This window comes from Anabrus simplex, chromosome X, assembly GCF_040414725.1.
Source record: "Anabrus simplex isolate iqAnaSimp1 chromosome X, ASM4041472v1, whole genome shotgun sequence".
Classification (NCBI taxonomy): domain Eukaryota; kingdom Metazoa; phylum Arthropoda; class Insecta; order Orthoptera; family Tettigoniidae; genus Anabrus; species Anabrus simplex.
This window is the reverse complement of record NC_090279.1, coordinates 190,063,815-190,081,053: the sequence shown is the minus strand read 5'-3', so window position 1 is coordinate 190,081,053 and position 17,239 is coordinate 190,063,815. Positions and strand designations below refer to the sequence as shown.

The following is a 17,239-nucleotide window of genomic DNA, read 5'->3' as shown; positions in this document are numbered from 1 at the left end:
TCTTTCCATAACTTACAATACTATCGTACAGTAGAATCCTAATATCTCTTGATCCAATACATTACTGAAAAGTATGTCCCAAAAATATGCAGTACTACTGTAATTCACTTGTGCAATTACTAATTTTGAAAGTCAGTAAATTAAAAATCACAGGAGTAGAACCAGCTTTTAGGTGGTTAGGCCTTGTGCGTTTGCGGAGTTTTGCCCAGACGTGCCTTTGGGGCTCATCAGTTGGATTGGCATACCCCTCCAAGACTCTCCATAGCAGTGGCAGACCAACTGCATGGTCATTGCCGTGTTAGCAAATAGGGTTTGCTAACCTGCTAAAGGAGAAGTGAATTCTTTGTTTTCAAAAATACAAACTCCCCATGGAGATAAAATTCCAACAACTGCAAAAATGGCTTTCAGAAATATCTCCATGGAGAGTACACATTTTTGAAAACAGAATTCACTTCTTTAGCAAGTTAGCAATCCCCATTTGCTGACACAGGAATGACCATGCAGTTGGTCTGCCACTGATATGGAGAGTCTTGGAGGGGCGTACCGTTCCAACTGATGAGCCCAAATGGCACGTCTGGGCAAAACTCTGCAACCCAATAACTAGTTCTATTCCCGTGATCTGCAGCCATGAAAGCCAATTGTGTAGTCTAAATTAGTCTTCTTAAAAACAGGAAACCACGGAATACCATTTTTAAGACTTTATTCATTTATTTGGCTTCCATAAACTGTACAATTATATGGAGGAAGAGAAATGAACATGTTATTTGCAGATGATATTGTGATTTGGGGAGAAGACGACAGGAAGGTTCAAGAACAGTTCAATGTGAATGGGAAGATTGAAGAATGTGGATTGAAAATAAGTGTAGAAAAGAGTAAAACTCTTGTTATGACTAGAGGTCAGAAAGAAGGTAAAGGTCAGATTAGACTTGCAGACAAGCCCCTGGAAGTAGTGGAAACATTTAAATACCTGGGGAGTGAATTAATGGAGAATGCTCGACTGGATGCTGAGATTAGTAAAAGGATTCAAGCTGGAAGTTGTTTCTATCATAGTGAAAGAAACATGTTATGGGACAAAGATGTGCCAACGGAAGAAAAAGATACTATGTACAAGATGTATTACGCATCCATAACAACTTACGGAGCAGAAACTTTGACAATGACAAAGAAGGATTAGAGTCGAATACAGGCAGCCGAAATGAAGTTCTTGAGGAGTATGATACAGAAGAGTAGAAGAGACAAAATAAGGAATGAGAAAATCCAGGAAGAAATTGGAGTGGAAAAAATGAATGATAGAATAGAGAAAAGCAAACTAAGATGGTTTGGGCACATAACAAATGAGCAATGAAAGAATGCCAAAAAAGGTGATGGCCCTCCATGGGAACTTAGAATTTCCATTTCGAACCCCACTGTCGGCAGCCCTGAAGATGGTTTTCCGTGGTTTCCCATTTTCACACCAGGCAAATGCTGGGGCTGTTCTTCAATTAAGGCCATGGCCGCTTCTTTCTCACTCCTAGCCCTTCCCTGTCCCATCGTCGCCGTAAGACCTATCTGTGTCAGTGTGATGTAAAGCAACTAGAAAAAAATAAAAACATTATTCAGTACAATTATTAGACAAAATCATTAAGGCAAAAACAGAACTCCCACACATACCTATTTTAATATGACAATCCCATCTTAATTTTTCATCTATATGGACACCTAAGAATTTTGTGGTCGACGTATTTTCAATTGCATTTGCAATTTGTGTTTTTTGCAGTTCTGTCATGGTAGTTAGATGCCTTGAATTCCATGTATTGGGTGGTTTTTTTTTTTTTAGGTTTTTGTTTTTCTTGAACCATAATGCAAAGTGTAGCTTCCACCAAAGTCCCAGTCTCATCCATGGCTGTGACAATATGGAAGCTGCTGGGGTATGGGTGGTGCTGAGTAATGACATTCAGAGCACGACTAGTGTCAGTGTTATGAAAGGTGTATCTCATAGGATCAGTCGTGCTGCAGTAGCACCTTCTGGTCCAGTGAGGAAAGCAATGGCAAACTATATCACTCCTCATCTTGCCTAGTACGCCTCATTTTGGTGCTGCCATTTGTTTTTGCGGTTTCCCTATAACTGCATAGCCTTTGGTGGTGCTGTTTGAGGATCCAACCAGCCTCTGGGCTGATGACCTAACAGACAATTCTAATCTAGACAGGACTGTATTTGCTGCAGTTTCTATATACATAGGGTCAGGATTAGTAATAATTATGTTTGTATCATCAGAATACAGAACCAATGTGGGGTTAGAACACTTTCTTCAGAGTCTAACTATGTAAAACGTTTTACTGGTGTATGTAGTGTGTTATTTCACTATAAGTATCATACTAACTTTGTAGCTCAGCAGTTCTTTTAAGTCTTTCAAGGATCAAGCCAGTGCAGAATGGTCTTAACCTTGAGGGATGTAAAACTGAATTCCTGGGACATTGCAAGAAGCAACCAAAAACAAATACTGAACAATTTATTTCAAGGAATTATTGTTGCAAGAAGCAACCAAAAACAAATACTGAACAATTTATTTCAAGGAATTATTGCCAAGGCAAGCAGCTGTGTTCTTGGAACAAGGCAACAAAGCTCTTCTCCCCTCCTGTCTAAGTGTAGGCTACATAACAGTATTGTTGCAAAGAGTGTAATTCAGAGTTTACTAACGTGCGTGATGACCGAAAGAGGGAAAGCATATTCTACGAGTGATAAACCCAAAATAATTGATTGAATGAAGCATGGGAAATCAAGGGCAAGTTTACCATGCGAGTAGTATGTTTTACTTCCCCCCCCCTGTCCTCCTACGCCATAATTTGTCACTATATAGGCTACCATCAGATAAACTGCAGTTAACAATGCTGGGGCAAAGTATGGCCCACAATAACGATGTTATATCAGGCTTCGTCTGTATTATATTGCTCTCTTAGAATTATGCTTACCTTGCAATGATCTGTTGATGCTGATAATACCAGAGCTCACCACGACGATCCTTGTTGACTATTGAAAGGGGTCCACCAAACGGGTATACCAGATGCCAAGTCCAGTGATGCAAGTTTATACCCATATCCTCCCTGAAATAGGCTACGCGGTGCTCAATCTCTACATCCGTGGCTGTGTAGTCCCGTGGAATCTCTATAGGAATCTGTAATTAGGAAGTAATCTTGTCAGAATATGGACAAATTTAGTGGCTGTGGTATAGCTCTGCAATTTGCCTAGTAAGGAAATTGGGGAAACCTTGGAAAATTATATTCAGGGGCTGCTGACAGTGGATTTTAAACTAACCTCTTCTGAATGCTAGGTTATAGCCATATGTCCAATACTGGGAACCCAGTTTCCTCAGTGGAATGCTCGGAGAGTGCATGGCCTTACAAGTCAGATTAGATTTAGAGTATGATACTTATGTAGAAGAATGGTGAGACAGTGATGGCAGTCTTATGTGTGGGAGTGGGGGCAGTGGAATAAAATCCACGGTATCACCAGCCTGTTGTAAGAGGTGACTAAAAGAGGCCCCAGGATCTGAACTTGAGAGCATGGATTGGCAACCACGGATTACTCAGCCGAGTACTGGCACCGCTTCCACTTTTGCCAGGCTCCTGATTTTCATCTATCCTATCCAACTTCCCTTGGTCAACTCTTGTCCTTTTCCGACGGCAATGGTATTAGGTTTCCGAGGCCTAAGGAGTGAATTTTCACGCCTTTTCTGGTCCTTTTATTTCTTTGGCTGATGCCTTCATTTTTTGTAGTGTGACCTCTTCCAATTCTTCTGGCTGATTAATGTTAAGAGGATGGTTTCCCAGTTGTACTTTTAAAACAATCACCACCACCACCACCACCACCAACCCCCCCCACCTCCCTCCTCCCCAATGTGTGGGAATCAAGTGGATGTCAGGTCAACATCATAATGCAGAACAAAATGCGTCAGTAGTGAAAATCGGAGCGTGAGGGGGGAGGTACTGCAATGATCTGTGGCAGTTTTCTGATTTGGCCTTTGGTCAGCAGTTATCAACCGACTGATTAACTTTGGGATGTACCAAGCATTTTAGACGGTAATGATCTTCCCTCACCAAACAAAGAGTTACATTCGCCATGCTCTTGCGAGAGCAGAAAAGTAATTCTGCCACCATTTTACTGGTGATGCCTTTTCACAAAGCCTTCTCTGTAGGTTACTGATAGTGTGAGAGGCTCAGGATCCAAAGAGTGCAGGTCCAAACCTGACAAAGACAGATTTGTGAAGGGCAAAAAACTTCCAGTTGACATGGAATTCTTGTTTCTCTGCCATCCAAGTAGAATAAAAATGGAAAGTTGAAACAGACATCCAGGCATCCTAAAGGACATCAAATCAAAATATCTGCAACACTGAGGCCATACAATTATTCTTTTCATCTAGGTGGTGGTGATTGTTTTGAGAGGAAGTACAACTTTGTAGCCGTCCTCTATATAACACTTAGAGAGGAAAAAATGGAAGGGATCTGACACTTCAAAAATGAAAGTTTCAGTCAAGGAAAGGCAAGGGCCATGAAGGACATGAAAATAAACTCCCTAAGACTTGAGTGCTCTAATACAGTTAGGGTCAGAAAAGAACAAGAATTGACCAAGAGCGGCCAGATAGGATAGATAAAAGTGAGAATCCTGGCACAAGTAAGTGGAGAGCCCCTGGGGACGACAGGCAGGGGGTACCATGGGTGTTATTCTACCTCCCCCACCTACAGGGAGATTTCACCTAAGAAGATTGAAGATAATGTGAATGACAAGTATGAACAACAAATGGTAAATAAGTTAATACGGGAAGGATAGTTTAATTAGAAAGTGATTGAACGTACTAGAGCAAAAAATATTCTAGACATGGTGCTAAGGAACATACCTAGACGAGCTGTAAAAATAAAGAAACTGAAGGGATAGATTTTGTAAGGGATTGCAAAGCTGTTTGCATCATAGTTCAAAATAAATGTGACAGAAAGATTGTAAAACACTTAGGTAGTACACTATAGGTGATAAGACATGTACGGGGGAGTTAAAAAAAAAATAACCATGATCAATTTAAAATTATAAGGACTATGGTTTGGGTTTAAAGCAATTTTTCAGGAGTGCAAAAACAATTATGTATCCCGGTACTGTTACACATGTTAAGGAATGGTTGTGGAAGCAAGGAGAGATTGAAGAAAATTACCCGAAATTTGAGTTTAATGAGGTAGTATAGTAAGGATAACATTTTTAAATTTTTTTTTTTATTTTTACAATTTGCTTTACGTCGCACTGATACAGTTCTTATGGCGACAATGGGATAGGAAAGGCCTAGGAGTGGGAAGGAAGCGGCCGTGGCCTTAAGGTACAATTAAGGCCTGGTGTAAAAATGGGAAACCATTTGAAAACCATCAAGCCTGCCGACAGTGAGGTTCAAACCCACTATCTCCCAGATGCAAGCTCACGGTTGCATGCCTCTAACCACACGGAAAACTCGCACGGTAATCCTCAATTGTAGTGAAAAAATGGAAGGGTATGTATAGGTACTTTCAGGCAGAAACACGTTCCAGAAGGGCATTCCTGACATCATTAGAGAACAAGAGTGTATATGAGAGAATTTACAGAAGGTAGAACTTTAGTCAGTAACAATCCTCTTCATATTCAGCCATCACATTACAAACAACTATACAAACTTGCAATACATTTCTCAACACAGAGTTGAATCAGGAGGGGCATCCAGCTGTAAAATACAGCCAAAATCCACAACTGTGTAACAGCACACACCCACGACCCCCACAGATAGGGGAAAAGCGGAAGAAGTGCAAGTATTTAATCAGCAGTATGTGAAGATAGTTTGATATAAGGATAATGTCCAGAAAGTGATTAATACTAGTCAAGTACTGAAATTTGTTTGTTCATCCAACTCTTATCCAGTTTTCCTATGGGGTCAGGTATGAGGCGAGATGAATCTGTCATGCCGGGTTTTTATGACCGGATGCCTTTCTTGACGTCAACCTCATTAGAGGAGTTAATGAGATGAAATGAATGACGTGATATATGATAGGACGGGAGATGGCAAAACCCACTGCCGGCACATACCTTACTCCTGTCTTACAGCACCAAGAGATCTGCAAGGCTTAATGTCCTCATCTGACAGACAAATCACCCATCAACGTCGTATGCACTCACTCCATATGAGCACTACAGAGAGGTTTGGAATTTAATCCAGGCTTTTGGCACGCAATCTAGTGATTAGAAATTGTATGGCACCACCTCTTCTATCTTACCGGTGACTTTTTTCGATGAACAGGGCTCAAACCAGCTAACCACGGTGTCAGACCGTTTACACTTAAACTTCTTAATGATCATGACCACCAAGCAGGCTTAGTCAAGTACTGAAATTTGCCTAAGGTAAAAACATTTACTGAAACATACAAAATTGTTATTATCATTGTACAACCCTAGTTTCCACTTCTTACTGTCCATATACAATTTGTCATTGAGAACATCATCCACTGTCCATCCTCTGGTAACTAGATCAACCTTGATCATGTCCAACCATCGGGTTTTAGGTCTTTTCTGCAGGTCTTTTCCCCTCCACCTGTCTTTCCAAATTTATTCTGGCTGTTCTTGTAGGCTCCATCCTCATCACATGCCCGTACCACCATAGTCTGGATGTGCCGATTCAGTCTAATAGGGATGTCTTTTCCGGCTTGTTTCCTCACCTCGTTTCTTAACTTGTCCATCTTGGTCTTCTGGATGGTGGATCTAAGAAATTTCATCTCTGATGCTTGCAGACTTGATGAATCTTTTTGTGAGGGTGCATGCTCCAATCCCATAGGTCAATATTTGTATGAAATAGATGTTAAACTTCAGTTTGGCTGGTTTTGGAATCATGTCATGCCATAAAAGTGTTTTACTTGTTGGCAACACTTCCAAGGTAAGGAAAACTGGTGGTCTCCTAGTTTTACACTTGCTGGACACTCTTCTGTCGACTGCCACCACTACTGTCTTGGTCTTGCCGATTTTGTATTCCTGGCACTGGGATTTTCATATGCTGAGTCTGGTCTGTACTTTTTAGAAAATTGTGAAAACTAAAGCAGCAGGAATTTATAAAATTTCTGGGAATGTACTATGGGATTATACTAAAGGCAATGGGCTGGGATATAATACCAAATCTGAAATATTTGATCACTGTTTGCATGAAGGAGCTATACCAAATTTAAAGAGAGTTGCCGTGGTAGCCCCATTGTACAAAGATAAGAGCGACAAACCTAAAGCGAGGAATTACAGCCCTGTCGGCTCGACATGCAACCGGCTATCAATTAAGTAATACCTGGTTGCCAGCCATTAAGAATTTACGTAGGTAGTTCCCTTCCCTGTGTGGCGTTATTCGCCTAATCAAGGTAAATTTTGTGTTTTCTGCATGATAAATTTTTCCAGCACTGTTGTTAGAAAAGAAAAAAAAAAAAACAATTTTCAAAGCGTCTGCAACACTGTACCAAGAAGTCGATCGCATCAACCAAAGAGAACAAGCAGAGTGACCAGAAGCAGTACTGGGGGGATAGTGGGAGAGGTTTTTCTGTGGTAGGTACAAAACAACAAAAAAGATATCACCTTTCGATAGTTTTAGATGAACAAGTGTATTAAAACAGTAACTTGAGCAGGATACAGAATACACATGGGCTAATATACGAGCAGAAATAGATCCTAAACAAACCCTAGATACATAAAACACCAAAGAAATATTTAAATTTTCCTTAAGAATTAAATTAAGCATTTCACAAATAATAGAGATGAAAAGGAACTGCTATGCAGGACTTAATTTACAGTTTTCAAATATTTTCATAAGTGATCATCTCAGATGATAATTCTTGGTAGAGGAATAGTTATAAATCTTTTGAGTGAACAACCCTTTTTTTTTTTTTTTTAAATTGATAACAATAATAGGAATAGTATGTTTTGGCACACTACACATAGATTAATAGAAGGACAATAGGTCCGAGAGAAATCCCGGACATTAAAGCAATGCCCAAGCTCGCCTTAAGAGGAGGAAAGTAAAAGGGAACTACCCCACAGGATTGTTGACAGTTTTCAGGTACATTTCATGGATCACGATCTCAGATAATAATACTCACTGTAAATCTCAGCAATATAAGGGAACTAGAACACAGGATTAGTTTACAATTTTCAAAAAAGAAGAAGTGACATACATAATCATCTCAGATGATTTTCTTCGTAGGCAAACAGACATAAACAAAAATCTTTAGAAAAAACAACTATCCTTTTCTACGAAGATCGTAATATTTGGCCACACTTAGAAAACCAAACACCTCCAGGGCGCTTTATTAAAAAAACCAAATAAACCAAGTAAAAGAGAAAAGGGGAGGGAAAAGAGGAGAATCAGAACAACAAGGACAAGTAAGGGAGAAAAAAAAAAAAAAAAAAAAAGAAAAAGGGACTCCGACTGCGCAATACTGGAGAAAGCTCCTCCGGCAATTAATGTCCAAATCATGAAAGCTTGAGAAAATGCTGTTGTGATGTTTACCCTCAGTCCACATCAACAGTAGAACGTTAAAAAGAATAATTTTTAATAAGTGAAAAGTGGTAAGAAGTTAGGCACGAACCAAGGCCTTGAAAATAAAAAAATATGTCATCACTCAACACGCCAAAGTGGCAGAGTTAAAATTTTCCAACAATTTTGTATGTGAAGTGTTTTAGCTCACCAAGGTCCGACGACGTTATCTTCTCCAGCTGGACGGGAATGGAATGCGCAGCGCACGGCAAGCCGAGCGAGGTCAGCGGCCCCTCCACACACACACTTTACACAGGTTGATACCAGTCTGTGTAGGACGGGCGAAGCAGTCCAATATACATACGCCCGGAAGCGAAGACCAGTCAATTCGAGAAGGTTCAAGTGACGTGGCAGATGACGTAGTTTGAGTAAAGCAGACAGGAGGACGACAGTATGTCGAGAGATGCCGGAGCGCAAAGGCGGGTGAGCACAAAGCAAGGTTAACCTAATAATACATAGAGGTATAGATAATAGTAGAGAGCATATAGTCCAGTAGAAACGTAGATATTGAAGAGTATATGGAGACGTAGATGCGACGATATTTCCAGAAGCTTGTAGAAACGTAGATCGAGGGATTATGGCAGGAGCACATTACACCTGTCCCTTCACGATTGTTATTTTGTCTGTTTTCCAAATTTGTACGTTCCTCATCGCCAGATGTTTCATTCCAGGCTTGTGTCTATGTCATACACCTGTCAATGTCATGTTACGTACACGTGTTATGTGAACCTCCTAGACCGATTCTGATGGTTCAGTCAGCATCCGCTTCGAATGCTAGCACTGTGCCACGTCCTGGGAGCCATCTGGTGGTGAATGAACTTACCATTTCCACTTCTATTATAATGTCTAAATTCAAAGAGTCATTGTTTAAGAAGCCTTTCTTGTGGACAGAGGTTTCTTCTGATGATGCAGAGCACAGTTCTCTGCGAAATTTAAAGAATTTCACCTTATTTTCTTGACACGGCATAAGCCCAAAAGCCTATACAGTATCATGTTTATAATGGGGAAAAGGTTTACGGAATATTACACCAGCCAAGACTTGGTGATAGGTGGCACAGCGTTCCCGCATAGGCGGTGTCAAGGTCACGTGTATATCCCCTGATCAAGTCACGGAAAACCAAATTGACCACATTGCGGTAAGCAGTAGGTTCAGAAGAAATTTGGAAGATGGTAGGAACAAGAGAGGAGCAGACAGTAGCAGTGACCATCTTGTTGTCGCCAACTTCCGTATAAAGATTGTGGCAGATCACCAAAAGTTCAACACTTGGCACAAGAAGCTTGATGGTAAGCTAAAGAATCAGCAGATGTTGGAACAATTTCAACTGGAACTTAGCAACAGATTCCAGGTGTTGGATTCTGAGATAGAGAAGGATGTGGAGACTGTATGGAGTGAGGTAAAGAACATCCTCATGGAAACAATCAAGAATCAGCTTGGGTGTAGAAAAATTACCTGTGGAAAGAATGGATACCTGATCAGACCTGGGACAATATCAATTACAGGAAGGAGATAAAGCCCAAGCTAAATATCTGCAAGACTAGACAGCAGAAGGCTCAAACACAAGCTGATAGGGAAGTAAAGAGGAGTGTGCAAAAGGATCACAGGAAGTGGATTGATGAGCAGGCAGAGAAAGCAGAACAAGCAGCAAAAAGGGGGCATACAAAGGAGCTTTATGGCATCACAAAGATGCTTTCAAAGATAGGTTTTAAGAAAGCTAGGCCTGTGAATAGCAAGACAGGCGAGATCCTCACTAAGTGTGAACAGCTGAGTAGATGAAGGGAACACTTTATGGAGGTTTTTAATAGAGATGTGGGACTGGAACAAGAGCAGCAAGGAGAAGATGAAGAAGCAGAAGAAGCAGAAAATGATCCAGGCATCAGCCTTGACTCTCCAACCCGGGGTGAGGAAGGGACAGCATAGAAGCAGATGAAAAATGGGAAGGCACCAGGTCCAGACAACATTCCAGCAGAAGTATTGAAAGCAGACCTTGATACTACAATCCGATTGCTGCATCTACTGCTGGAGAAGATATGGAAAGAGGAAAAAATACCGACCGACTGGAAGAAGGGGCTGATAATCAAGTTACTGAAAAAAAGGGGATACAACAAACTGCAACAACTGGAGGGGTACCACCTTGCTCTCCATTCCAAGCAAAGTGCTGTCGCAAGTCATCCTGAATCGCATAAAGGATTCAGTAGAAAGAAGGCTTCGAAAGGAACATGCAGGATTTCGGCAACATCACAGCTGTGTGGATCTCATCAATACACTCCGAATCATCGTAGAACAGAGTGTGGAATGACAGAGTACCCTTTACCTCACATTCGTGGACTTCGAGAAAGCCTTTGATTCTGTAAAACAAAGAATCGTGTGGGAGATCCTCAAGGAATACAGAATTCCATCAAAGATTATCAAGATCATGAAAGATTTACAAGGGGTATGAGTGTCAGGTTGTTCATGAAGGGAAACTAACAGAAAAGATAAACATCAAGTCTGGAGTGAGACAGGGGTGTGTTCTTTCTCCCACTCTGTTCCTGCTGGTTCTAGATAGTGTGATGAAGGTAATGGGAGGACTGAAGAGGGGTGTTCAATAGGGTATGAGAGACAGGCTTGAAGATCTTAACTTCGCAGATGACATTTGCATTATAGCACAGCGGTACCAGGACATAGAAGACAAACTGAGTAGGGCCTCAGGGGCTCTGAACTTTGGAGGGTAGGTTGGCGACCACGGGGCCCTCAGCTAAGACCTGGCATTGCTTCCACTTGTGCCAGACTCCTCACTTTCATCTATCCTATCCGACCTCTCTTGCTCAACTCTTATACTTTCCTGTCCCCGACGCTATTCGGTTTGCGAGGGCTAGCGAATGTTTCATTTTCACGCCCTTCGTGGCCCTTGTCTTCTTTTGGCCGATATCTTCATTTTCTAAGTGTCGGATCCCCTCCATTTTCTCCCACTGATTAGTGGTATATAGAGGATGGTTGTCTAGTTGTACTTCCTCTTAAAACAACAATAATCACCAGCTCCACAGACGCTGAAATGAAACTGATGGTGCAGAAGTGGAACGTGCAGGTCTCATGATCAACACAAACAAGACCAAAGAGATGAGGATTAATTCGGATGTCATGACCAGCTTGACAGTAAATGGAAAGGAAACTGAGCAAGTCCAGTTCTTCCTCTACCTTGGAAGTATAGTTATAATGGATGGGGGAGGAGAGGAAGATGTTCAAAGCCGTATCCGAAGGGCAAATGGTGCGTCCGTCCAGCTCTACCCTGTGTGGAAGAATAGAAACATCTCCAGGAAGACCAAGCTTCACCTCTTCAACGGCTGTGAAACACGGAAGGTTACAAAACAGATCAATAACCAGCTGCAGGTGTTCATTAATAGATGTCTGCATTGCATAAGAAATGTGAAGTGGCCAGACATAATCTCAACTGGAGATTTTTGGACCATGACCAATCAGCAGCCAATTGACATCCAGATCAAGGAGAGGAAATGGCACTAGAGTGGAACCTTCAAGGCACCAGAAAGAGAGGTCGGCCCAAGACGACCTGGAAGAGGATGATTGAAAAGGAATCACAGAGGTTGACTAAGACCTGAAGTGAAGTTAAGAAAATGGCCAGGAACTGTAATGTGTTGAGAAATTTTGCCACCACCCTATGCTCCAGAGGGAGCAATAGGACATTAAGTCAAAGTTACAAATGGACAATTGTGAATGAGATTTGTTAATTCACAGAGATTTTCAGTTTGAATATTTTGGAAGGCTAAATGAATATATGTTTCAAAGCATAATTTTAGCTCATGTTTCCACTAATATTCTTATTAAGAAGCAAACATCCAGATCAGTTTTCTATATTATAAAAATCAATTGAGCTTCTGAGACTTACCCTCTCTCCACCCTCTAGGATGTTTATATCCTGGCGCGCTCTTGTAAAAACTGCTCGGTCGAAGAACTTCTCGGGCAGTAATGCACTGACTGGAGGCAGATCCACATTCTGAGTATCGTTACGGTGCAACATAGCGATGGACATGGCAAACGTCCATAGGCCAGGGTTGATGGAGTCTCGAGTCAGAGCTGCTGCAGTGATGAAGTCCGAGAGAGACCTCATTCCTATTTAACAGCATGAGAGATTAGGTTAAGAAGGCAATTAATAAATTCATCTTAAGAGATTGACAGTTTACAGAAACTGTCAATTATATGTTTGTACACATAATATGTGTACAAACTTAACAATAGCAGACAAGCTTGATTGTCATAAGCTAACACTTCGATAGGAAATGTGATAATATTCCGCATAATATGCAATTCATTGTTTCTTTTGAGAAAAAAGTGCCGGGACTGCATACCGTTGAGTACTGCCACAAAAAGCACTGCTAATATTACTACATTTTTGTGCGTTTATTGCCCGTTTGGTTAGTTACTTTATAATTTTAGGATGAGCCATTTCTGGTTGTTGACCCCTTCAATGAGAAAAAAAATACAATATTTAGTTTGAATTAAGATACTGCAATCTGCCATACCTAGAAAAACTTCAACAAGTCGTTCTGCCATCTTACGATGCAGAGGGACGAAGGTAGAAAACAACTCGTCCCGTCTTAGTCTCTTGGGAAGACTCAGGTCTGGCAGACTCATTGAAGGGATATTGACAGCCGTTGCACCTGGCTCACTCTGGGCACCAAAACGATTCTCCAGGTCACTAGCGAAAGGCCGATACTGATCCGACTGCAAAAAAGTAAATGTACATTTGTTTAACTTCTTATAGTAAGTCTTATACAGAAATATATTAAGATGAGAAACTTAATAGGATAAATATTTCTTTAATATATATGTTCCCCACCAAAATATGAAATCTAAACAAGTCAAGCATCAGTACTTTAAGTAACTACAGAGTTGTCTGTTTGGTCACCACACTCCTACTTTTATCTGGGAAAACCTAAATAATTTCAGATTTTCTGGAGCAAGAATGACCCATCCTGTGTATCTGGATTAAGCAGAAAAATTAATGATGGTTGAAGGGGCCTAACAGCCAGGTCATCAGCCCATAATGGTAAGAGGTGCAACGAAATGAAAGTATAATTAAAACTTCAAAATGTATCCAATGACAAATACGAAATGAGTGATGAAAAAAATGACCATAAATCCAAAACAATCAGTGAATCCAATTCACAAAGTCTTTTCTGAGATGATGCTCATAAAAAAGGGTCCAAAATACAGATCACTGGCCCCTCAATAGTACTAATCACACACAACGGCATCACTTGCAGGGAACAGACCCATGGTTCTCACATAAGGCCACCATAAGATCCATGGCGTTCTTCATATAGTGTTACCACTAATAGGTAATGCAGACCCATTCTGAATACAGGGGAACTGACACATTCCAGCACAGAGTACGGCACATTTTCTCGCATGGACTAGTCCGTGTAGCAAAGTGTCAACCTCCCCTCCACTTCAGTAGGATACACACGATGATACTAACCACAGGCAAACCCCAGATCCGTGGTGTTCCTCACATAATGGTACTAATCACAAGTAGTCCCATGGTTATAATTCCATCATTTCATGGCTCCCCTTTTTAGTCGATCTTATAGGCAGGGGATACTGTGGGTCTATTCTTCATGTGTCCAACCCACAGAGGGTAAGCAGAAAAAATTGAAGATAAGTATTAGTTTATAAAAACTACTATACTGTTCTAAATGGCAAAACTTCACCTGTTTGCTGATTGCCAATGTTCAACATGTTTTACACATATAGCCTTCAAGACAAGTGGAAGGCTAATAACACCCAGGCTGCAAGTAATTGCAGTGTATATGTGTACCGGGCAGTTGGCCATGTGGTTAGGGGCCTGCAGCAGCAAGTTTACATCCGGGAGATAGTGGGTTCAAACCCCACTGTTAGCAGTCCTGAAAATGGTTTTCTGTGGTTTCCCATTTTCACACCAGACAAATGCACAGCCACTTCCTTCCCACTCCTATAGCAAATTGTAAAAAAAAAATTGTAGTGTATTAGAACTCTCTGTAATATATTCAAGAATTTAAAAGATTTATTCGTGCAAGACAATCCCAGCTACTGCAATAGAAACTCCATTAATTAACAAAATATTTTGTAAAAATTATCAGGCCATATAGGGTCTAAGAAAATAAAGCTGGTGAAGTGATTTTTTCCCTCCGTTTGGGGTTCTACAGTATGGGAGGCTAATGCATAATTCTTGACCTTGCAAGCAGCCCGCACTTGTTCGACCTGGCAAGCATCATCAATCACCACTCTATCTCAGCTGTTAACATGGAGAGAGAGAGAGTTGTCATTGCAAGACCATATTTTCGTATGTAAAAGTTCCGGTTTCATCTCAATGGTTTTGTAATGGAATTCCAAAGCCATTTCTTCCACTGGGGTTCCTTTACCTTCCTAAAAGGCTCCTTTGCCCAAAACTGTTTGCCTTTCTTGGGAGTGAGGTTATTTTTCACCACTTTAAATGTGCATTGAGTTGCTGACTACAGTCCAGTCCATAGCAGATCAAATCTGGCCACAAGCGTATTTTTATTTAATGTATAAACTGTTAGATTACATGTTACATTTGGTGCTTTCACAGCTCGTAATTTTAGATATAGGCTCTTTTGGGCTTATACCATGTCGAGAAAATAAGCTGAAATTCTTTACATTATGCAGATAACTTTGCTCTGAGTCTTCAGAAGAAAATCTCTACTATTCATGAGGAAGAGAAAAGTTGCTTGCAAAACTTTTCTAATTTCACCTTATTTCCTCAACACGCATAAGCCCAAAAAGTCTATCAGACTACATGTTTATGTCTTACCTTCTCAGTTCCAGTTTTACCAGTCCTCAAATGCACATTTCCAAGTGTGGGTTAAGTAAAGTCCTCCATTGATACAGGATTCCTGAATTGTTGGACATACCAAACCCCAAGACACAACCACCCTGAAGGGGCTTGGCCTTCCAAGCAACTGCTGCTCAGCCTTAAGGCCTGCAGATTATGATGCGTCTTGATCAGCATGACAAGCCTGGCATTCTAGATCGGAGCCACTCACCATCTGATAGCTCCTCAACTGGAATACAATAGGCCGAGTGGACCTCGGACCACCCCTCAAAATCAGGTAAAAATCCTCGACCTGGCTGGGAATCCAATGCGGGGCCTCCAGATTAAGAGGCAGATATGCTACCTCTCCACTGCAGGGCCTACCAAATTTTTTGGACATGATCCTAGATATTTTCTTGAATTGTGACTTATTTTCATATTATCTGGAATTTTATTTGAAGTTTTAACTTGCCTGGTACTCAACATTAACCTACTTTTATTTGATGACAATACTTTTATCAGTAGTTTAAGTTTTTATGGAGTATTTTGCAAGCAATTTCAGATTAATTCTAGAAACATTAGTACTTACCAAATATTCTGAAGGAACTTGGAAGAGCACTTCTTTATTTGCTCCCTTTGCATAGAACAGTGGTTCTAGGGGCCGGTCCATCAGGTACAGAAGAGTGTTCTTGTCGTTCAAGGCATTTTGCTGTAAGGAAAGAAAGAAATATATCATGGCAAGAAAATAAAAACACTGCTCAGCACTGAAACATAAGTCCAGTGCTGGGGAACAAGGATTTGGATAGAAAGGAGAACACACAAGTAGTGATTGGCAGATATGCTAGAAAATCATATTCACAAAAATACTTGATGTAAGTAGGATGGTACCTTCAGATAATCTATTCTCCATTCTCTTAGATCACAAAGCTAGTTAACACAAATGTATAGGGGTAATTTTGTAAGTCATGGTAACTGCTGTATGTTCCAAACATGTGATAACATCATCAAAACAAGTATTAGACCAAGTTGGCTGTTACAATCTCAATCCATCTCCTAGCCATGGAGAGGCTTCTTCAGAGCTGTTATCTTAAGATCTGCTTTGAGATTCTTTCCCCTGCCATTCTGTCCTGTCCAGCATTTCTGAAGAGTTGAATAGACTACCCATAAATGGCTGCTTGAAAACCAAAATAAACCAGCAGCCTACAACCCCCACCCCAACCTTCCACTCCTTGAGCTTTGTTTAGTTACAAAAATTCTATGTCAACATGAAAATTAAGTATATCCTTTTAGTTTATTTCAAGGCAAACTCTTCTAATAGTCTGGGGTCATTGATGTATTTTTTTTTGTAACACTTCAATAAAAAGGCACAGAGGAAGAAGCAGGGCTAGAAACATATCCGATATGTTTTCACCGTCTACTTGTTTTAACATTCCCTTGGAAGCTCATACGGCAGCATTGTTTATTTCTTCTCAGTCCTGAGTGAATCGATAAAAGCAATTTATCACTTTATGTGTCTGGTTTTAGTTTTAATTATGTTCTACTGGCTAAAAATTCTCTCCAATTGCACAATGGACCACTGGAATACTAAGCACCGCAGTTCAAGTGTTACCAGCTCCTGAAATGGATTGGTGCTATTAGCCCCGTAGTACTGCATTTTACACCAGAAATTGTTTCCATGGTTTGAGAGTTGTAGGAAGGGTACATTTTTCTAACTGATATTAATCTTTGTGCCGACATCCAAGTATCGTAATTCAAGAAGGGGAATCAACAACTCCTAACAACTGTACGTGCATCCGACTCTTGAAGAAGCGACACTTTACTATGAAAAACTAAAAGATTAACTGAAGGATTCATAGCTTCCTCATTTTTAAGGGAATCCCCTGCATG

The 17,239-nt window shown here is 40.7% G+C and overlaps 1 protein-coding gene across 1 annotated transcript in view; it reads right to left on the bottom strand.

Moving 5' to 3' along the window:
• Nucleotides 1-17,239, bottom strand: part of LOC136886201 (phenoloxidase 2) — a 98,481-nt gene that overhangs the window by 36,615 nt on the left and 44,627 nt on the right. The window contains exons 2-5 of the mRNA XM_067158934.2: nucleotides 15,942-16,061; nucleotides 13,062-13,263; nucleotides 12,428-12,651; nucleotides 2,950-3,152 (exon numbers count right to left, since the gene is read on the bottom strand). Of these exons, the coding sequence (XP_067015035.2) occupies nucleotides 2,950-3,152; nucleotides 12,428-12,651; nucleotides 13,062-13,263; nucleotides 15,942-16,061 (749 nt within the window). The remainder of the gene's footprint in view (nucleotides 1-2,949; nucleotides 3,153-12,427; nucleotides 12,652-13,061; nucleotides 13,264-15,941; nucleotides 16,062-17,239) is intronic.